General features: G+C 29.9%; 2 protein-coding genes across 4 annotated transcripts in view; one reads left to right on the top strand and one right to left on the bottom strand.

Annotated features, from left to right (window-relative positions):
• Positions 1 to 1,762: 1,762 nt before the first annotated feature.
• On the bottom strand, positions 1,763 to 5,281 carry Clbn (Nuclear export mediator factor NEMF homolog Clbn). Its single transcript, XM_067272367.1, has one exon. The coding sequence runs from the start codon at positions 5,175 to 5,177 to the stop codon at positions 2,061 to 2,063; it is 3,117 nt and encodes a 1,038-aa protein (XP_067128468.1). The 5' UTR covers positions 5,178 to 5,281; the 3' UTR covers positions 1,763 to 2,060.
• A 3,284-nt stretch (positions 5,282 to 8,565) lies between these two features.
• Positions 8,566 to 23,378, top strand: part of spg (dedicator of cytokinesis spg) — a 148,613-nt gene continuing 133,800 nt past the window's right edge. For all 3 annotated transcript variants that reach the window (XM_067272606.1, XM_067272549.1, XM_067272480.1), the window contains exon 1: positions 8,566 to 8,747. In XM_067272606.1, the coding sequence (XP_067128707.1) occupies positions 8,711 to 8,747 (37 nt within the window). In that variant the 5' untranslated portion in view covers positions 8,566 to 8,710. The remainder of the gene's footprint in view (positions 8,748 to 23,378) is intronic.

Below are 23,378 nucleotides of genomic sequence, written 5' to 3'. Positions count from 1 at the left end.
TCCTATCGGTTGGGTTAAGTTATAAATCTAGTCTACAGTGGGCAACCTTTTTTATAACGTGGGCCAGAATAAATTTTACGTTTTTTCCGCAGGCCGTAGTAGTTAATTGACGCCTTCTTGTGACTCGTGATTTTTTTAGTCTGCAAATATGAAATAAATAAATAAAAAGTTAATTACTACATTTATTTCTCTTATCGTTTTCGAAAATTACAAAGAATTGGAAAAATAACTATAACTATTAATTAGTTATTTTTCCAATTTAATAATCTATTAAAGATCTCGCGGGCCGGATAGAAACTTTTCGCGAGCCGTAGCTGGCCCGTGGGCCGGGGGTTACCTGCCGTTGATCTAGTCTACTCATGATTCACATAATCGGGCGAGGGCGGCCGAATATCTAGCAGGCAGGCGGCTAACAGCCCACAACCAGTCCGGGATATAAAATTGGATGCTTTACGCGTGTGTCGCTTCTACCAGCTAAACCGGGTGAGGTTGGCGCTCTGTAAACCGCATGTGCCAATGCCTATATAATCTGGCTGATTGGAAACTGACCCGGTTTCGACATTCCTTCCGCCACCGAAGTATTCGAATATACAATAGCAATCTTATCGTTTTTTTCACATGTAGTATAGAAATTTGTAAAAGATACATAATGCAGTTATAATAAAACATTAATTTCAATTAATGCAAAGTACGTTAAAATATGAAAATTTATATTTTATAAAATACAAGGGAAGGTCATTGGAAGGTGGAATCGGCGCTTCCATCGCTTCCAATGACGGCACGCCACTGATACAGGGTGGTTTTTTTTAACTGACGGTACTCAGGGACATCTGTAGAGCAATCTAATGTAACAGCCGGACTGTCGCCAAATTTGGGAGAGTGACTATGGACGACATGGAAAAGAGATTCCGCGAAGAAAAAACATAGTACCTAAATTCGCCGTCAGAGGAGGATTCGGCGCTTTGTAGCGAAAAAGCTACCAGCACTTTACTGAAGAAAGGGTCATCAGTCGCTTTTTTCCACTTGCAAGGGCCGCCTCGCTCCCTGGATCTAACCCCATGTTACTTTTTCCTGTGGGGTTACTTAAAGTCCAAGGTCTATCTTGGTAGTGTCGCAAACTTGATGACCTTGAAGGACAACATTTCTCGAACATTCCTGCGGATATGTTACGTTCGGCCATAGAGAACACGGTGTTCAGGATGCAATGAGTTGTCCAGCAGGACGGTGATCACATTGAAGAAGGGAGAAGGTTATTTGCTGATTAATTAAACTTTCGTTATTACACTGAAACCTCTGTCTGATTATTCATTCGTGTGTTTGTTAATTGCAGCTGGATTTTATGCAGATTCTTAGCTGTTTTGCTACAACAGCGCCAAATCCACCCCTACCGGAAAATTTGGGTACTATTTTTTCTTCGCGGAATCTCTTTCCCATATCGTCCTTAGTCACTCTCCCAAATTTGGCGACAGTCCAGCTGTTAGATTGCTCTACAGATGTTTCTGAGTACTGTCAGTTAAAAAAAAAACACTCTGTACATACATCACATTTTAAACTTTATATATGCGCAATCTTATCTTAAACTGTGTTTTTCTTATTTTACTGGGTTTCTGTATACATTTTACTATGACAATTCCTTTAATGCAATATGAAGTGTTTTTTTAATTTGAATGTAAACAATGTATAAATACAAAATCATATTTAAATTCCTAATGTTTTGATAAATGAATGAAAAGCTTTTATTTCTTGAAATTTTAATAAATTTTTATTAATAAAATAAATTTACTACACAATAACTTTATCATGTAATTCAAAATTAAAAATTATAGAATTTGTTTCATTTTTCAAATATTTTTAAATTAATTTTTAATGGATAACATCATTTTCTTCAACAAGGAATATGCAATAAGTTATTAAAAATTTTTAAATATATTTTAAAAAATAAAAATTCTCATTATATTTATGACATATTTAATATTCCAAAAATAAGAATTATAATTTTGAGCAAATGCTTTCAATTATCAGGTTTAATCATCATTCTGCACAGTTTTGAGTTAAATATTTTATTTCTTCTTGTTCATGGCTGAAATTGATAATTTTACTTTTCCAGGCATATTTCTACAGATATCTTGTTCTTTAGTACTTTTTAATAAATCTTTCTCTCTAGAAGTTGTACTTTTATCGTTAACAAAAATATTTAAAGCTGTTTTAGCTGCTTTACCTCTCTTCCCAGAACCTGGTACTACTTTGACTTTAAATTTGTAATTTTGCATGGCAGAATAAGGAGCACAGACTGGAACAGCAAACAGAAGTGTGTCTTCTGAAACAGGACAGCCAGTAAGAGAATTTAAAGTTTTCTCATCTTCATTTTGTCTTAAAATGTCTTCAGTGGCATCCACTTCTTCATCTGAATTTTCCTGTTCCTGTTTAGTGTTTATCTCATTTTTCAATTCGCATGTCACCTCATTACCACTGAATGAATCAGCTTCCGTATTCACAATATTCTCATTTTTTAGATTTTTTGATTGTTGAACCTTTTGTTTTAACTGTTTATTTTGATGTTGCATTTCTTTATTTTCTTTTTTCTCCCGTTTCTTCTTCTTTGAATCATTCTCTTGCTTCTTTTTATTTCCCGAAGATGCTAATATTTCCATTCTAAGCTGTCTTTCTTCTTCATCTTGATCTTTATATTTTTCTTTAATTTTTTTAAGTTTAGATTTCTGGCCTCTTTTTTGCTGATTTTGTGGATTCTGTTCTTGATTAATCAATTTTTTTTCTTTCTGATTTTTACAGACCTGAGATTGAGAATTAACTGTTTTGTATGTTTTGGCTGTTTTACCAGAATGAATTATCTGTTGTTCATTTCCAAGAATCGTAGAGTTAGAATCTTTTGTATCCTCAATTGACAAATTTGATAATTTCACAACAGTATCAGGAAAATTGACCGATTCTTCAAAGCTTTGGTTACTGAAGTTCTCATTTTCATAAATTTTTTCTAAGCTTGATGCATCACTTTGATCTTTGGGGCTTAATTTTAAAGAATCAGTATTTTCATTTATTTGTTTATTAACTTCTGCAGGAATATCACTTGAATTACTCTCTGTATCAGAAAATTTGCTTAAATCAATTTCTGTTTCTAAGTTACATTCAACTGTATCACATTCATTTAATTTTTCTTCCTCTTCTTCTTTTTTTACTTTTCTTTCATCTAAATGCCTCTCTATGCTGTCTTCATCAAGTTTAAAGAGAAAGCCAAAACCAACAATTAAATGTGAAGGAGGCAGAAGATTCTTCTTGCCTCTAATCATGAAACTTCCAGGAACTAAATATTCACCAGTTGGGGCTGTTTTTGTTACTTGGTGATGGTAAACCCACCAAGCACTAGTAACTATTTTTTCATTCCAGGCTGCACTGTAACATATAGCCATTGTTCCTGCTTCATTCAATGTCTTTGGTGGTATTGGCTTACCAGACGGATTTTTTATTACTACACTACTTGCTCCATGCAAATCTGCATGAACATATATATCTCCTGCTTTCATGTAACGCTTTACTATTAATTCATTCTGTTGTATATCTCGTCCTGCTATAACAATGTAGTTTTCCGAACTGATAAACCACAAAAATTTTTCAAACCAAAATGTTTTCCGAGCTTTCATAATATTAGATGTTACGGCAACTTCTTTGAGTGTTTCTTTAGCTTTCTTTTCAGCTGACTTATATGCTTTTACTGTTGATTCAATTGTTTTTTGTTGTTTTTTGGCAGCATGCTTTTTATGATCATAATATTTTCTTGCATTTCCATAAGCTGACAAATCAAGATCTATATCCACTATACATGGTTTATCATCAAGATTATCTGTGTTGTACACATCATTATTATTATTATTATTATTATTATTATTGTTATCATCATCATCATCATCATCATTCACATTGCTTCTTATAAATGGATTATAAAGAATCATTGTAAAATGATTAGTATCAAGTTTTAGACCTTTGATTGATTTTGCTATAGGATCTCCTTGTTTCTGTGCATCCTGTATGAGATTCCATATATTAGTCCAACTTATTTGATTTGCAATAGCACTCTGGATAGTTAAAATAGCACTCTGAACTAGGTCTAAATTCACTTCAATATATTGAGCTTTTCTCTGATCTTCTAACTGAGCTTTCTGTAAGGTTCCAATTCTACTATCATGGTCTTTCTTAATGTTTTCTAATTTTTTTAAGGCTTCTTTCTCTTTTTGTAATGTTTTAACATCTATTTTCTGACTTTCAAGATTAGAGAAAAAATGATCAGTTGCTTTATTAAATGTAGGAAATTCACTATAAGGACTATTTTTATGTTGTAAATATAGCATAGGATGAAATTCTACAAATGTTAAAACCTCACTTTTTTCATTCTGATTTGAAGACACACCCTTCACAGCCTTTTGAATAATATATCCTGAACTCAAAGAATTTGAAAGTGATTTCATTATTTCTTCAGATTTCTTAACGGCCAACATGATTTGCGAAACATCCGAGAAATCATAATCTTTTCCAATTTTATAATTTGGAGGAAAACCAACACTTAACAACGTATGTTCGATAAGAGCCGGTCCACACATCAAATGAGGAATCAGTACCTTCTTCAGCAAATCGCCTTCCTTAACAGTTTTTAAAATTTCAAGAAGTTTATCATTTGAAAGTGGTTCCTCCTTCCTCGCCAATTCCACGGGATACTTCTCTCGAACGACTAAACGGACGTCTTCATCTCCAACAGTACGAGGTCTCAGTATATTCAATATGGTATATTCGTTATCAGTTAAAACAATATTTCCTTTATCATATAATTCAATTAATATATGGTAACACGCTTCATTTATACCAAACTGCATATCTACAACTCTATCAACTCCTAGCTGATTGATGGCTTCAACTCGCTTGTTCTTTATATGTTTTCTTAATTTCATAGTAAAACCATGAGGTGCCACACTCTTCGGCCATTCGTAATCGGTTTTATGTATTCTAATTCCCGATTCTACTATGATTGTGCATTTCTCTTCTTGTCTAGCCAACTTAAATAAGTAGGTTTTATGGTCGACATCATATACTTGAGATAATCTCATCCCAATAACATCCTTTAACTCTAATAAAATTGCTACTAAATCAGTACTATCGAATCTAGACTTCATGTTTACTTTTTCTGTGTAATAAAATCTATTTGAAAAACAAAATTACAAACAGAACGTTTATAACGTCACATTGTGTAACTTACTCTGCCATATTTTTCGTTGCTCTTTAATTATACGCCACCTGTCGGAATAAATAAAATTTTGAATATTTTTCGAAGTTCATTATCTTACTAATTTAAATTAATACCCAAAACATGTAATAAATAGCTATAAAAAATATTTAAAATTATATAGGTATTTGATATACATATTAAAATATTCAATATTCATGAATTGATTTCTTCATTAACTCCATCTAAACAGAAGTCGGGTATTCGATATTCAATAATAATACTGTATATGTACTGTACTTCTTTTACGGGCGGATTTAATAATGTACTAGAGTCATATAAAAATTATATAATATATTCTAAAATATCGAATAAGGAGCAGTCCATGAATTACGTGTACAATTTGAGCCACTTTTCACCTCCTCCCTCCTTGTGTACAATGATGTGGTTTTGACAAACCCCATTTCCTTTAATTATTTCTATAATAGTTTATGGACTCATATGAAAATCTGCAAATATTTTCTAACTGTTTGTTTATTTATATGACCAGTAAGTAAGCTTAAAAGAATAAATTTGTAAGCCACTAACACCAGTAAATAAAGTCCACGTAGAACAGGAATCGCAAACTGGCGATCTTGATCATTTCTTTTCTAAAAATCAGTGGCGTGCCGTGACATTTGATAATAGAGAAGCTGTGTTTCTGTAAGAAGCCGATTTCCAGGGGCAATCGGTTACTTGCGCGTCAGTGATGGTCTAGGGTCCATTCGTACGTGCGTGGTGGCGGAACAGACAAAGACGACAAATATCTGACAAAAACCGTTTATTTTAACATAAAATAAACATACACTATGTACAAAATAGTTTGCTTTTGAACAATCAGCTGTTCGGACGTCCTGGGCGTCGATGTGGTTCTTTGATCGTTGATCGAAAGTGTTCCAGGGACAGTAGCTAAGGGATAGAATCGTTGGAAGCGTTATATGATATTTTGGTGTGTAGTTTCCACCAGCTAAACCGGGTGAGATTGGTGCTCTGTAAAGCGTATGCGCCAATGCCTGTAATCTGGCTGCTTTACACCATTCAGTTTTCGTCGTGGACGCTGACCCGGTTTCGATAATACAGCGCTTCAATTCCGCCACTGATATTCGAATATACAATAGCAATCTTATCGTTTTTTCCACATTTTTTTAGAAATTTGTAATAAGATACGTAATGCGGTTATAATAAAATATTAATTTTAATTAATTCAAAGTACGTTAAAATATGAAAATAATCGCCCAAAATGAATTTATATTTTAGAAAATACAAGGAAAGCGGCGCTTCCACTGTTTCCAATGACGGCACGCCACTGGTAGGCTGCCACCTTGACCGCTCTGCCATCCGACCGTTTTTCCACTGTGGCTGTTGGCATACGGTAGACTGTATTAAAAACAGTTTAGTTCTTAATTTTCCATTGTTTATTTTATTTTTTAAGTAGGTATATGTATAGCCTATGTTCAGGAAACTGGAAAATGTATTGTTAAAAATCTGGATCTTGTGGGAATGTGTTACCCACATTTTTATAATTTATCCTTTCATGTCTTCTGTTACTTCATTCTGTTTTTCCCTCACTCACTTTGCCAGATGTACGAAAAGGGGTAGCTCAGAAAGTACTTGTGTTTAGCCATGCGTTTAGCCAGGTCCACAATGGACCTGACCGAACCCACGAGAAGTGTGATTAAAAGACCCTCTTAGCGTCCATGGTATGGGAAAGTCAAAATTTGGGGGAAAACCATCAGTACGGCTGTTTCAGATAATGATGAATTTCACGAGCATGCACAACACATAGCCTATAGTATATACCTATTTATTTTTTGTTTATATTTTTTTATGCAAAAAATTAAGTATAAACAAACAATACTAAAATGATAAAAATTTCAGTTATGGAAAACGCAATTTTCAAGTTTTAAATGCATTAAAAGTTTATTTATTTTATAACTGCATTCGAGTTAACTTTACTGCACTGTACGGTACTTCGAAAGGCGGACATATAGATTTTTAAATATCATACGGAGGCCATGTTCTTCATTTTAACTTTAAAAAACATTCTTCTGTTTTACAAAACGTACAATAATTTTATCTGTCAAAATTAAGTAACTCCAAAAATTCCAAAAGCATAATACTGTAATTAATTTTTTGCATTAAAAGATTGATTTGTTTTTCTTTTTTTACACCAAACCTATCCAAACAAATCATCAACATCGCAATTTGTTCTCTATTCATAATTTTTGGTGTGATAAGAAAAGCCAACACGAGTCTAGACAATCATATAAATAGTAAGCCAAATTTTAATTAAAATATTAACCCCAGTATTTAAAAATTAATACTTAATTCACAGCATACAAATTTTGAAATAATTTTATTTTAAGCGATTATCTGTTATTGTTTTTTTATTAAATAAAATCTATTACATATTTATAATCAACGAATAAAGAAAGTTGAAAATAAAAATTTGTTGCATTAATAAAGCATTGTTATTTTTATAGCAAAAGAGCTCGAAAATAGAATTGTTTTAGTTGTTAAGCTTAAGAAAATAATTTGAGTTTAAATATTTTAGTGAAAGTTTCCCAGTTAAAACGAAAGTTGTGCGATGACAATGCTTTTTTTCTTTAAATGCTTATTTATCTACAAGACGTTTTTTATTTAATTATATACTTTTACTACATACTTTTAATTACATACAATACTTTTATTTCATCTTTTTTTTTCTATTCAGAGTATTACTCAACTTCTAAATTATCAGAATTCTTTAGGGATATTGCATGCGATTTATCTGCGCTTTCTTAGACAACTCAGTCCGGACTCATCCTGGATTCTTTACTTTAATTGCCGTAGTTTGCGAGTTTTATAAATTAATATACTATTTTTAAATTCAGACCTCAAATGAACCGAATAGAAATTATAGAAGAAAATATTTGTAATAATGTAATATCTAAATTAAGAATCTTACAATGTCGATAGCGTATAATTTTCTCCATAACATTAAAATGATTATGAATATTTAACAATAATAATGATTAGATCGTATTCGAAACATTTTGAAATATATGTTTTTATTATCCCGGTATATTATTTTCTTCATATATATAATTCAGCATCTATATAATATTTATTATAAGTCGACTCATCCGACTCATGGCCGAAACAATAAATTAACGACGAAGAAAGTAAAAAAAAAAAAAAAAATTAAAATAAAACGAAATGTATTATAAAAATATACGAATTGCATTATCATCGTTAATAATCTCATGTTAAGATTTTCATTTTATCATATCAGTTTTTATTTATTTTTTATTTTTCAGATTGATAGATTTCCTGTAGGTGGTACTTTAGTCGTTTACAATCACTCGCTCTGTATGAAAATGGAGGAAGCAATTGTATTGGACTTATGATTCGGATATCGAAGTGACCGTCGCAGTTTTATATTGGAAAAGAGATAGGAGTGAAATGTGGACTCCTACAAAAAATAAAAGATATGGAATAGGTGAGTTGCGTATAATTGTGTAATAATAATAATTACTTTAGATTGGGCAGTCGATAACGCTATAAACGTGTTATGTTTATGTGTTATAAGTTATTAATTTCCCTTACGAATTTCACCAAATGAAAGTGATGTTACGACATTTAAGTGACGTTAATTTCGGTAATTGTCTTACATAAAAATATACACGAAATCGACAAGAGATGTTAAAATTTGGTGTGTCAAGTTTATAATTCATCAGGGACATTTAAAAATTTTTAAAGTTTATAAACAAAATAATAATTAAAAAAAATTCATATTCCCTTAAACTGTATAATTACCCAGAACGAACTCTTCCAGAAAAATATTTTACTGGAAGAGTTCTGTAACATTTTAAATATAAAGTATTGAGTTTATGAAAGTAAATCAGTTTAGTATGTGTATGATTTGATATATATTCAATTGGAGATTTTGTGAGAAAAATATAATAAAATATATTAATAATAAACATATATATATATATATAACGAACAGAGTAAATAAAAAAAATATATATATATATCTATTTTTTTTTTAATGTACTCTGTTCGTTATGTGCGTAATGTATCTTGTTGATCTAGTTTATATCTTTATCTAATAAATATATTAAGGATAATATATAGATTAAATAAATAGCTTTTAAATATTTATATTTATCAAATTACTAAAGTCACAATTAACTAAAAATTGTAATTTTTCTTTGATTACGACATATGTCAGAAATGTAGCAATATTTAAGCTTGATGATTCAGATTTTTGAAATTGATACAAAATAACAATTTAATTGCACTAGAAAATAGAAATTTATGATGGTTATTAACTGTAAAACTGTATATTTTTGTAAATGTTTAAATGTTACAAAAATATTAGAGAGAGGATTATTTTTTAAACGTTTTCCATGTTTCTTATTATATTTACTTTGGTTTAAGTGTACCTAGGTAATCCCAATGGCCGCACTTCTGTTAGGTTAGGTTAGATTAGATTAACTATATTTTTAGTAGACGTTTCCTTTTTTTCTTTTGTTCAATAACTACAGTGAATCAATAACTAGTGACGTTTAGCATATGGTGGCCTGCCGGCAGCTCCCCTCCGGGAGGTCAGTTGGGAGCATGAACAGTCAGAAGCGTGGCCATAGCGCCACCATTGGGATTATCTAGGTATACGTTGACCTTTACTTTTTATTTTTGTAAATAGTGTTTGACAAGTGATACAATTTTGAACGGAGAAATTGAGAATTTTTGCTTTCCTTAAATTGAAGATTCAATTGATATTTTAATTTGAAATTTCACATAATCATATAAACAATATAAACACTAAATTCAAAATTAATATATTATAGATTAATTACAAAACATTTGTAATAAAACATGCATGTTGAAATTGCAAAATTTACTAAAACTAGCATTTATTTGAAGATATAATAATAATAATTTTCGAAATACAAATATATTAATTTGTGTATTTGTTAATTTGGTTAGCAATATCATCTATCTGGAGCACAACTGCCCTAAGTGATTGGCATTTTTGAGAAAAAAATTGGAAAATGATTTTTACTATTGAATAGAGTTGATTTTTATGAATTAATAGTAAATTTTAAGCATATTTTTGTGATATATTGATTCATTAGTTATTTCTGAAGATTGCTTACACATTAGAAGAAATGTATAAGCATCAAGTTTTCTTAAAACTATTTTAAAGTTAAAAGTAACAGACTTATGCCTATTATGTACCAAATACGTCAAATCTTAACTAATTGCATTTGGTAGTCTTAACCAAATGCAATTAGTTAAGATTTGACGTATTTGGTACATAATAGGCATAAGTCTGTTACTTTTAACTTTAAAATAGTTTTAAGAAAACTTGATGCTTATACATTTCTTCTAATGTGTAAGCAATCTTCAGAATATACTTATTTAAATTTAAATATTTATTTTAGTTCAATATAGAATTAATTTCTATTAAAGAATTTCATTAATTCTCCTTATTGGATTATATTTAACTAAAAGATTGAGAAATGATTAACACTAAAAACGTCTTCTACTACTAAGAGGCTGGTGGAGGCTGAAAATGTTAGTTGGTTCTATGTTGAATACAACATTGTAAAAGGCTTTTGTTTGTGACTTTGTGAGAAATGATTAATAAAGGCCTTTGAATAAAACTAAAAAAAACTCTGTAATTTTAAATAATAAAAAATAATTATAAAAAGCCATTCTTTTTAGTGTGTTTTGTTAGCAGAAAGAATCAAAATACAGTACTAGCTGTACAAATACAATGGCTGAATGTTCACAAGTCTTACAATTATACACTTCCATGGAAAGAGAAATTTGGATAGTATACTTTGTGTAACTCTAGAACAATACCTTTACAGTAGTCCAAAAAGTTTTAAAATTACTTGTTAAAATTATGTATATTCCAATGTCTTGAAAATTTGCAAAATAATAAACTGTTTATTCAGCACATTTTAGCAACATAGAAAATAATCAATGATGACATTTTATTGCAGAATTGGCAGTTTTGGACAGTGTTCAAAACAATTAGGTTTGATTTTTATTGGTTTTACTAAATAGCTGGTAGGATAAGACATTTGTGTACTAAGTTTCTTGAGAATTATCATATTGAACATGTGGAGCACAATAGTTGTATGACTAGTTCAGCACAGTTTGCAGTTGAATAGCAGTTATGTCTAAAATATATTTTGCCATAGGGAATAAAAATCAAGTGTGCAGTTACATTTCTTAAGCAAAAAAAAAAAATAACATATAATTACAAATGCAGCTATGGTTGTAAACCAAAATCCATAAAAATGTCCATTACAACACTTGTACACCAGATAGACTATATTCAATATTTTCAATAATTTTGTACATTATAAAATAAACAATCAAAGAGTTACTATTTTAATGCAAGTTACTTTTAGATTGCTTCTTACATCATAAAGAACAATGTATTAATATATACATTTTTTAAGTGATGAACAAATAACTGGAACTATGATTAACCTTTAACTCTCAGCACCATCCTCACATTTCCAACAAACACATTTATTACTAACAAATGTTTTTGGTACATTTCATAAGCCTGTGTCAGGTTCCACACTCTAGCTTCAATTTGATAATGTTGGAAATTGGAATTTCATTCAGTAAGTGACATTATTTTCTAAAATACATTTTTATTTATGAATGCCCAAGAAATATAGGACATTCTATATCTTAAATATTAAATAATGTCACTTACTGAATGACATTCCAATTTCCAACTTTATTAAATTGAAGCTAGTGTGTGGAATCTGACACAAGCTTATGAAATGTACTGAAAACATTTGTGTTATTAATAAATGTGTTTGCTGGAAGTGCAAGGATGGTGCTAAGAGTAAAGGTTATATATTTGATTGATTGATTTGATTTTTGTGAAACTGTGTTGTATTATTCTTCGAAGTATCAAACACAAATTCGTGTTAATAACAACCACTTGGCTTTTTTCCACCTTTATTTAGTTGATACGGTACACGTTTCGGGCCTTATGCCCCTCATCAGTCAACAGTTCTTCCCCCAGTATGGCACTTGTACACGGTAAGTTTGGACATTACAAACTCAAGAATAAAAGTTATAAAATTCTTGTACATTTTGTTGTTCTCTTGTACTTCTTAGTAGAGATGGTTAATACACAGTACATTTTCAAAGGTCGTTCGAGCACTTTTGGCTCGTTTATGTTGAAACAGAATCCAGAAAATTTCTTTAAAGACAAATTTATAGACAAACTTTGGGTATAAGTCTTAGTCTGAACTTTCCCCTGTTGAACGTTATTTAGGTTGTGTGACATTTCACATTGTATATATTTTTTTAATTAATTAATTTGTTTGTTTAAATTCAATCAGTTTAACATAAAATTTAAATTCAAATTTTTTGATCTAAAGTTTTACTTGTGTAATTTTTTTTTATATTTTTGTTATAGCTATTTAATTTTTTTCTCATATTTATAAACCTTTTTCTAACCTTGAGCACATTGTTGGTATCTTTACTTTTATTATTATTAAAATTTCAATAAATCAGTTTTATAAATCTATAGCTTATCTTACATAAAATATCTTATCATCTGTAAACAATTGAAATTTATCTTATTCTAACATCTGTCTGATAAATTCATTATTTTAGTATTATATATTTTACATTTTTATATCTGCTGTATACTAAATTATACTTTCAAAATTTGCATGTGTATAGCAAAGTTTTATTTTTATCTTATATATAAATTTAAAAAATTTTTTCCTTTTGTATTCTCTATTTTATATCTGATAAATATCAAACACCTTTTTCTTGTGTATTTTTCTACCATTAATTAAAAACACTTTTTATTCTACCCTTTTTTTTTTTCTTTTTACAAATGAATGTCTCAATATAACTTTTATTATGTTTTTCTCCATATTACTATTATCAATTGTGTTAAAGTAGATATTATAGTAATATCCTGATATTATTTTAATATCTATTTTAAAAATTTTGTCTTTCACATTGTCTTTCCATCAATACACTGTATCTTTATTTGCAGTCTTTACATTCTAAAAATAATAATAATAAAAAAAACTTATTTAAAAGAATTAATCAATCATTTGGCATTTGTTTTTTTTACAGTCATAATCTTAAAAACGTTATAATTTTTATTTTTTATAGTTTAAATTTTTTTCATTATAATAGTGTATCAATGTTTTTTATATTAAGACTGCTTATTTTATTTGCTGATTTATTAAATTTTTAATAATAATAGTAGAATGTTTTAAAATAAAACTTTGATTTTAATAGTCTAGATATGTTTTTTATTTTTCCTTTTTAATAAGAACATAATTCAAATAAATGAGATTAAATCTGAAATTTTATGATGCCTTGAATTTTTTTAACTTAATTTATATATGATATTGTCATATGATGATTTTCCAGTTTTTTTCTATAGAATTTGGGAGGAGACATTTGATGTTCTGCATCAAATACAGTACTTGTTTTCAATAAATGTCTTGTATGTTAATAAATATGATTTCATTAACAGATGTCAGTATAGGTAGAGTATATAGTTGAAGCTGTATAAGTATTTTAGCAAAACATTTTTCTAATCTTTTAAGTATTTCAGGTAATTTAAAATTTATTTTGTAAACTAGTGCTTTTTTTATATATTAACAGGACTTATTATACTGGAAACTATGGATGCTGATATTTAGTCTTACAGATCAGAAATAATGTTTTTTATTTAGTTCACCTGTCCTGTTAAGTCCTGTTAATATATAAAAAAGTACTAGTATACAAAATAAATTTTAAATTACGATAAAAAGGACACAAAGGCATAATAATTATTTCAGGTAATCTTTATTGTAAACTTTGACATTTACATTATTTTTGAAATACAAAATTATTTATGTAACTTGTCCTTAGATAAGTCTCTAGCAAATTGCTTAAAACTTCTGTGGGTTAAAGCAGTTTGCTACAGATAAATTTTTATTGCTGATTTCATTATCTAAATTTTTGATACATATTAGGTTTACTTGAACAAGTGTTAAACAACTTTAATTAATATATAAGAAAATAAATTGTCTTTTATGTTACGCACCGGTTATGGGTTTTTCTTCGCGAGTAACATTTTATTTTATACACTCGGTGTGAAGTTGTTTGTCATTAAATTGTCTTTTATTTATGTCATGGCTACAAACTCATAACTCTCACTACTAATAGTAATTCTTAGTAAATTAATAAAGATAATTTATTTTTGTATCGTACAATTCAATATGGTTAGTCTGTTTTGCAGTTGTTCTCTTCAATATATAATGATTGTTATTAATGTATACATTTATAATGTGCAATTTTTCATGTTGTATTACAGCTTTTCTTATGTTTAAATTCTATATAGCTTGATATCATCTTGAACAGACAAATGCTGCCTGATTAAGACAACTTAAACTATTTTTACAGAAATGTCTGCTTTCCTGGGGCTGTAATCAACTTTTAAATGAAACAGTTGAAATGTTCAAATAAAAAATAAAATTTTTTTTACAATATAATATTTTGAAAATTTGAATATCAGAATGCATATTGTATTAAAATGACATTTTAAATAAAAATACACAAAAAAATTATCTGTGCATGTTCAAGATTCTTTAATATTAGTCAAAACTTGTAACTGTTCTATGGCAAATGACAAAAAAAATCTTTTAATTCTTAAATTCTTGCTTCAAGTTTTGTCCACTGGTACTGCATTATGCAAATTAATTACTTTGTTGTATTTAGATATGATATCTATATACATTTGTTCCAATAAGTTTTTCTTTAGCATGATGAAAAAATTGAATTAGTGATTGCAAGAAGGGGATATATCCAAGAAACAAGATTTTGAGAAAATGGAAAAAGTGTCTGGCTCCTGAAAATGATGCCTGATTATAATGAAAATATAGCTATTATTTGAGGGCATTAATACTACCTAGATTTTATATTACTATAGCAAGATTTTCGTTGGGAGTTTTTGAGCCACAAGGAGAAGGGAAAGAAAGGATGCAAGAGAGAAAGGTGCAAAAAAGAAAGAAAGAAAAATAAGAAGATTGTTTGCAATCGTAACAGAAGAAAAGATCACCACAATTATGTAGATATCTTAAAATTGTCTTAAATTATTAATATTGCTATAGCCGTTTCTAGCCTGATAATTCGTTGGTGTCTTACTTTATGTATAACGGGTTAGTTATTTATTTATGTAGATATCAGATTAATTGAAGAATAATTACACTCACTCTATGCCTTAAGTGCTTGGACTTATTCCCTTATTCTGACCATTGCATAAAAAACAATAAACTTTGCAATATTCTTAGAGTTTTAAATTTCAGGAAAAAATGGCATTAAACTTTTGGCAAACTAAAACCTTTTATTGATTTACAGTGGTACCTTGGTACTCGAACATAATCCGTTCCAGAAAGAGGTTCGAGTACCAATATGTTCGGACTCCAAATCATTTTTTCTCATTACAAATAATGTAAAATGGATTAATGCGTTCCAATCCCCAGTTGATTCGCTAGTATTTTTTTTATTGTTTCTTTATTCTTTAAAATAGTCGATATCGTCGACTTAGCCATAGAATATTGGACAGCGAGATCCGAAACACGCACTCCATTTTCGTGTTTAGCAATGATTTCTTTTTTCAGTTCGATTGTTGTTCTCACTGTTTTCCTTTTCACTTGACCACTTTCACTTTTATTCTTCTTGGGACCCATGTTTAAGGGCTAATAAATCAAAAGAAAAGGATGCTAATCCAAAAAATATAGCACAGCGTAAGTTAATGTGCATGCGAAACAATGACTGTCTCGTAAAGACCAACAACTGCCATATTATCGGGCTAGCAAATGGCTATAGTAATATTAATAATTTAAGATAATTTGGTACTAGAGTTAGGCGACCATCTCTTGCTAAATTTAATAATTAGAATTTTAATTAAATAATTTAAATAAATTTAGGCCTAACTGGACTGTCTCGTAACTGACGCCGCCGCCGTGGCGTCGGCGTCGACTTGGCGGGCTTTCCCGTTCGAGCACCAAAATTTTGTTCAGGAACAGGGGCATTTTTTTTTCGAAATTTTTGGTCGGGTACCGATTTGTTCGGGTTTCGAAACGTTCGAGTACCAAGGTATGACTGTATTTTTAAAAAATATGAAAATTAATAAATTATTTCTTTTTTTCATTTCATCTATTGTATGACATACATGTACCAAAAATCCTCACTCCATTACATTACCAGAGACATCAACCATCTCAAGCATTTGGTAAAATTGGAAATAAACAAAGCATGCAAAAAAGTGCAATTAATTACAGGGACAATAACACTTTTTCACAAGCACAGAGGACCTTCTTTGAAATACAGTAAATCAATTTTTCTAATTAACACCAGTCTTCACTAACCAATCAGATGCCACCTTGTTTTTAAAATTTTGTTCAATTTGTATGTTCCTTTATAGAACATGATGATTGCTAAAAGCTATTGAAAACATTAGGTTTCTCATTTTATGTTTTCTGGATTTTTAGTTTTTTCTGGGTGTTATGCTTTAGTTTTATCCAGTGTTAGTTCTATATATATCTCATCTGTCTTATTTTAATCCTTAAATTCTTAATGAGAATCATTTGGATTCATCTTCAGTCTTCCATTTAATAACATTTCTGGACTTTACATTTTCACAATTTTCATATTTTTCTCTCATATCTTCAAATTCTTGAATCAGTAAAGAAGTCTCTGCACTCAAAGCTAGAACTACTTAAAATCAGTAACACAAAAAACCTTTCACACTTTGTTTCTAGCAGTTTAATCACTAAGTACAAACGTTTTCAGCTGTTTTGAATGGTCTTCTTCAGGTACAATAAGGTTGGTTAGAACGTCAGTTAGCAGATATTTAAATGATATCACTGTTTATAAAGGTTTCTTCTTACTAGTGACGTCATTGCTAAGAGAGTTTAAATGATATTGATGATATTGACAATGTTAATTATCTTTTGAGTTAAACCAAGATGTGCGAATGACTATTGATGATAAGATAATTGTTAAAAGTGGAAAATAAAAAACAAGATAAATTTAGAAAATGCTTGAAAGATTGCAACGAGCTTGATGAGAGTGGATTGGTCTATTTAATTTAAAGGGTCATTGAGGAGTGATTACCATGCAGTGGAGAGTGAGTCTGCTGTTAATACAGTTCTCTTTGAAGGATTTTGTAAAGATTTCTATTGTTTCAATTGTTGTAAGCTTGTTATAATCAAGCATAGGTATAATAATCTTACCCTCTTCCCATTTGGCCGTTATATTTGGTTCACTTGCAAACTGGGCTAGGGTGGAATTAAACTTATTGTTGTATGTGTCGTATTTATGTTCAGCTATCCTTTTTGTAAATGACCTGTTGGTTGAGCCTATGTATGTTAATTTTTTGTTTGGCTTAAATCTATTGTCCTCAAGTGGAACAGAGTAAATCCCTGGTCTTCTGGCTTTACTGCATTTATCCTTGGTATTAGCCAGAAGTTTATATATCGTAGGGTTGCGTTGTATGTAAGAGCAGCTTTGACCTTCTTAGTTATGATTTTAAACGCTTGGCTCATTCTAGGGTCAAAATCAACTACAATTCGTTTACATTGCTGTTTAGGAGGTCTAAAATTAATCGCTTCATTTTTTTAAGTAACTATGTATTTTTTGAGCTAGCCTATCTATAAGCTTACTGTTGTAATTGTGGGCTATGGCGATGTGTTTGATGTGTTTGATTTTATGAAGCACATTATTAATGCTAGAGCAATGGGTAAAAGCTCTATGGATTAGAGCCCTGTAAGTGGATATTTTATAAGTAAATGGATTGTTCAAGGTTGAGGGGATGAAGAAAGATTGAAGATTAGGCTTACAACCCTGATTCAGATAAATATTGAGGTCAAGGAAATGAGCCATCTTATCCTGTTGGTCTAACTTTAACTTAAGCCCAAACAGATTGTTATTGACGGTCTGCAGAACTCTATCAATATCTGGCTTGGATCTCCAAATAATAATAATATCATTGACATAATGCATGTAAAGTATGATTTCTGTGTTGAAAGATTCTAGGACTTGGCTATCTAATTTTCTAACAACTAATTCACAGAGGTCACCAGATAGGAGGCTACCCATTGGAACCCCTCTTTTTTTGAAGATAGATTTGCTGGTTGAAGGTGAAAAATGAGGTGTAGCACATAAGGTGGGCTAGTTCTAAAATCTGCTTGTGGTGTTTAGGCCTGGGTGGAACGGCTTGGAAGAGGAAATCTCTAGGGGCACAGAAGCATGGTTCCAATTTAATTGAAGGATACATAGCTTCAAAATCTAGAACTGTAATAAATTCTTGATCTGAACAGATCTAGATTTTGAAGCTATTGAAAACTGCCCTTGATCCCAAATGTCACTTTCTGCTTACCTATCTGAACTCACTGTGACATCACTAGGTGTGTGGTGCATGGGATGTCTGTTGCACAGGAGCTTGACAATTTGCTGTTTTTACTGAAGCTTGCTTTGTGATTCAATTTCATGCTGAATGTCAAAATAAGCAGACTAGGGTTTTTATTGAACTTTAATAAAAATATTGCCAAGTAATGATTTTGGCACTATGCAGTGTGACCCAAGCAGATACAATTAAAGTGACCAGATCTTGAAATGTAAAAAGTAGGATCTTAGACTGAGTGCTTCAATATCATATCAGAGGAGTTACATGATCAATTTTGGTCAATAACTATTGGTTTTCTAGCTTTCTGATATTATTGGTGACAGGGCCCTTAGTCTTGAGTTTTTTTTGTTGTACTTGAATTGATGTCATTGAGCTCATTTGTGTTACTATGATTCACATAATTGGTAGTCTTGAGTTAGACCCATCAAGCAAACTCGAAAGGCAAGCGGAAATACATCATACTCACTTGGTTACATGTGTCGTTAAGCATAATGGGATTATTTACAATGCATCTGGGTTTGCAACTATAATGATTCAACCAATCAACCTAACTGTAACAAGTTCTAAACAAATTAACGTGATTTAGTTTACCACGTGTTACAGTTAAAAGTTTAGCAATATAATATAATATAGCAATATAATATGCAGAAACAAAATGGAAACCTCCACTGTTTTATTTTAAAAAATAAGCAAAGAACAAAAAGAAATATTAGTAACATATATAAAAAATAATAAGAAAATGAACAGTGGAAAATTTGACAATGAATTTACAAGAAAAAAAGAATTCAATTTGTGGTGAGAGAATTAGTTGAAAAATTGTGTGTGTTGGAGCCAAAAAATCCATTGTGTAATGGAAAAAGTATTTTAATTTAATTCTTTCTTCATATAGTTTTCTTCCTTGATCTATTTCTTAAATTGTTTTGTTTATTAAGATTATTTATTAACTTAACACTTCTGATTAATAAATAATCTTAATATAGTGTCTATGCTCTTAATAATTTATACATATAATTTACTATCATTTTAATTATCTTTTTCGATGAATTAGATACTTCTTTTCATTTTTGGAAAAATTTGTTGTATAATTTTATCAGTTATAAATTAAAATTCTTTAATTATCTTTTCATATCAAGTGTTGACTTGACATGAAAAGAAATGGCATCTATTCATGGTCGAAAAATTCATTGCTGTCTTAAACAACTGTTTCAGCTTTTTCTAATGCTTTGATTGCGATTGGAATAGCATATCCGTCAGCCATTTTCACTTTCGTGTAGAGATCTCACATGCCCAACGCATGGTGAGATGGGAAAGCAGGTGAGTTATAACTTGAGACAATTTGACATCAGAGTTTGACATCTCACACACTGATGTCAAATCTAATGTCACTACCATTGTCTCTAAAGACAATGGTAGTGACAATGAACAGTTACTTATGGCTTTATTTACTTTATATACTTTATTGACAGTGACAGAAAAAAATCAAAACATGTATTAGAACCTTTATAGAGAAAATAAAAACAATTTAAATGCAGTATAATACAGAATTAACAGCAGTAAACAGTCACAATATTTTGTTTTACTCATAAAAATTAAAATAATTAGAGATTTATCTTTTTTATTTACTCACATAATTAGCAAAAATCATCAACTCCCTTTTATAAGTGATGACTACATGTTACACATTCACATTCTGACAGATTAGAACCAAACTTGGCAATAATTCAAATTGGGCTACTGTTTCTATTAATTGGATATTAAAACTTTTATGCTGTAACTTATATGTCAATTCATGCAATGAATATTGGCCATTTTTGAATATAATTACAAAGCAGTCCAAAGTGGGATATATTTCAAACACTTTAAAAATTAGGACATTTTTTTTTGAGACAGTTTTAAAATCTGAACAGCATATTAAAAAGTGGGACTGTCCTACCTAATTTGAGATGTTTGTTCACTTTAGATATAATCAATGTTATACAAAAATATATAAATAAATCTAAGAATTATAATAAAAAGACTTTAAATTTTATATAAATAATATCCCAAAAAAACTATGAAATATGCAAAATTACACAACTTTATAAAGCGTTAAATTTAAGAAATTGAAAGAACTGTACCTAGTCTATCTAGCTTCTATTTTGGGTTTGGGTGTTGAGAGGCTTATTAAATTATTGGGTGATATTTAATAATTTATTTAATTTTTTTGATACAAAAAGTATCTTTTGATATTGTGATCATCAGTTTCTCTGCCATTTGGAAGGAAAAAAGTTTAATAGTTAATTTCAGGTTATTTTATTGTTGTTATAAAGATGGGAGGATTCTATCCCAAATCCTCTAATCCAATAAATATTTTTGGCCTTCTAGAAACTTTTTCTGCATTTATTTTGTGCAGAAATATTAATTTAGTGTTTTAAATCAAACTCTTCAAAACTTTTAGTAGGATCAGTTAAGAATTTTAATTAAATATGTTAAAGACAAATATTTTCAATCTACATCTAAGATCATCTTCAGGTCCATTTTTGTTCAAAACAGATGTAAATTGAAAATGTTTGTCTTTAATATACAGTCGAGTCTGCATAAGTCGACACCCGGATAACTCAACACCATCAGTTAAGTAGTCATTCTGTGGTCCCGGCTGACTTACATAGGCATTAATGTTAAAAAAAACTTTGGTTTACTCGACACCGTTTAACTCGTCACCACTGGATAAGGCAACATACTTTTGCTGTCCCACACTCCGATAAGTCGTCACCCCTCCTGAAAAAATGAATTCACTCCGCACGTGTGGTGCGAACTCATTTTTTTCAGGAGGGGGAGTCGATTTATTTATTAATATATAATTAATATATTTAATAATATAATAATATTATTATATATATATATATACATATTAATAAAAATGCCTTAACATTTTATGTACTTTTATGTATAAAATAATAACAAATAAACAAAAAGAAAATATACAATCTACGTCAACGTCGCACCAGAATCCAATTTTGCATTTTCTCATGCTAGAGGCATTAAGAATCCTTAGATGTTACTTGCCAACAATTGACAATTGCGAACATAATGTTTTCAAGGCGTTTGTGATCGTTGAAAAAGAAAGTCGAGACAGTTAAGTGATCAAAACAAACAACATTAACGAATTTTTCAGTTTTTCATCTACAGAGTAATTGTAAATGGAGGACACAATGTATTGTAAGCCTATACTACTGTATAACGCACTACTGCATTTTATTAATTGTAGTTTTGTGGTTTTTTTTTTCCAACTCCGCTTTAGTCGTCACATTGGATAACTCGACACCTTTCCACTTCCCTTTGGGGTGTCGACTTATGCGGAGTCGACTGTATTTAATTAAAAAACTGATCCTATATAAAGATTTTGAAGTGTTTCATTTATTTACACAACCAGTCTTGCAAAAAAAATTTTGAATTTGGCATTTTATTTATTTGCTTGCATATTTTAAATTTACAGAAAATTTTATTTTTGTAATGGTGTTTAAATAAAAAATTTGTTAGTTCAGGCTTTTTTTTATTTTAATTATTTTTGAGAATAAAAAGTATGATCTTAGAAAACAGAAAAATTATTGAAATTTATTATGAACTAATTAAAATTTAGAACACATTTTTTGTATTTGTTTCAGTAATGGAATCAAATATTTATGATATCAGTTTTGAAAATTATATTTTTAGTACCTTTGATTCATAATTTATAAACAGATACAGTAGGTGATTGGTTAACGAACAAATCGGATAATGAACACTTTCACGAAAGACTTTTATGTTCGAATAATGAACACCTCACAGAACAAACACAAGAAGAAGTGACGTAAAATACTGAATACTGATTGGTTTTACCTTGTCTTCAGGCAACAATTAGAAACTTTACGGAGCGCGGGAGACGTTGACATCGACGCTCAATCTGGTATATACCGATCGGATAGTATTCCTCCGAACTTTGAAACTTTTCCTTGTAATTCAAGCCTTTTATTTTTCTGACAGAAACAATTCTTTAATAGTATTCACGAGACTGTCGGGTGGGCAGTTAAGTTTTGCATTGGTTTTTATTTTCGAAAGGTGAAAGTATAATGGCAAAGGTATAGAGTGGGCAGAAGATGTCTGATGTTGCTGGGCAGTATGGCTTGAATAGATCTATAATAGGCCACAGTTCAATCTTATCTAAGAAAGATATAGTATAATCAAGAAGGCTCAAGCAGCTAACAAAAATCACATCTGAGAAATAAAGGCGTAACAAAAGTCACATCTGAGAAATAAAGAACATTGAAGAGCTCATAATGGAACCTGAAATGGATCTGACGACAGAAGAATGCCAAGAACTCTTGAATGAAGAACACCAAGAAACTCGGCAAAATATGTTTTTTTTTTTCTGAAAAAGAGGATTAATGCTGATATCTGATATTAAAGATATTTTGAAGAAGTGGGAGGATGTGAGAAGAATAGTATTAGAATGGCATCCAAACCAGGTTGAGGTTAATAGGCTTATAGATCTCTACAATTACAATGCTATTAATTACTTATGAAAAATCCTGAAGAGAGAAAAGTAATCAACATTAGTCAGATTCTTTAACTCCACAAACAGAAAAAAACATGACAAATAAAAATGCAAGACTATGTATACATGTATTTTTATTATTACAT

This window comes from Centruroides vittatus, unplaced genomic scaffold, assembly GCF_030686945.1.
Source record: "Centruroides vittatus isolate TY-2023 unplaced genomic scaffold, ASM3068694v2 contig_10, whole genome shotgun sequence".
NCBI lineage: Eukaryota > Metazoa > Arthropoda > Arachnida > Scorpiones > Buthidae > Centruroides > Centruroides vittatus.
Note: the sequence above shows the minus strand (reverse complement) of the source record. Positions and strands in the feature narration are given on the sequence as shown.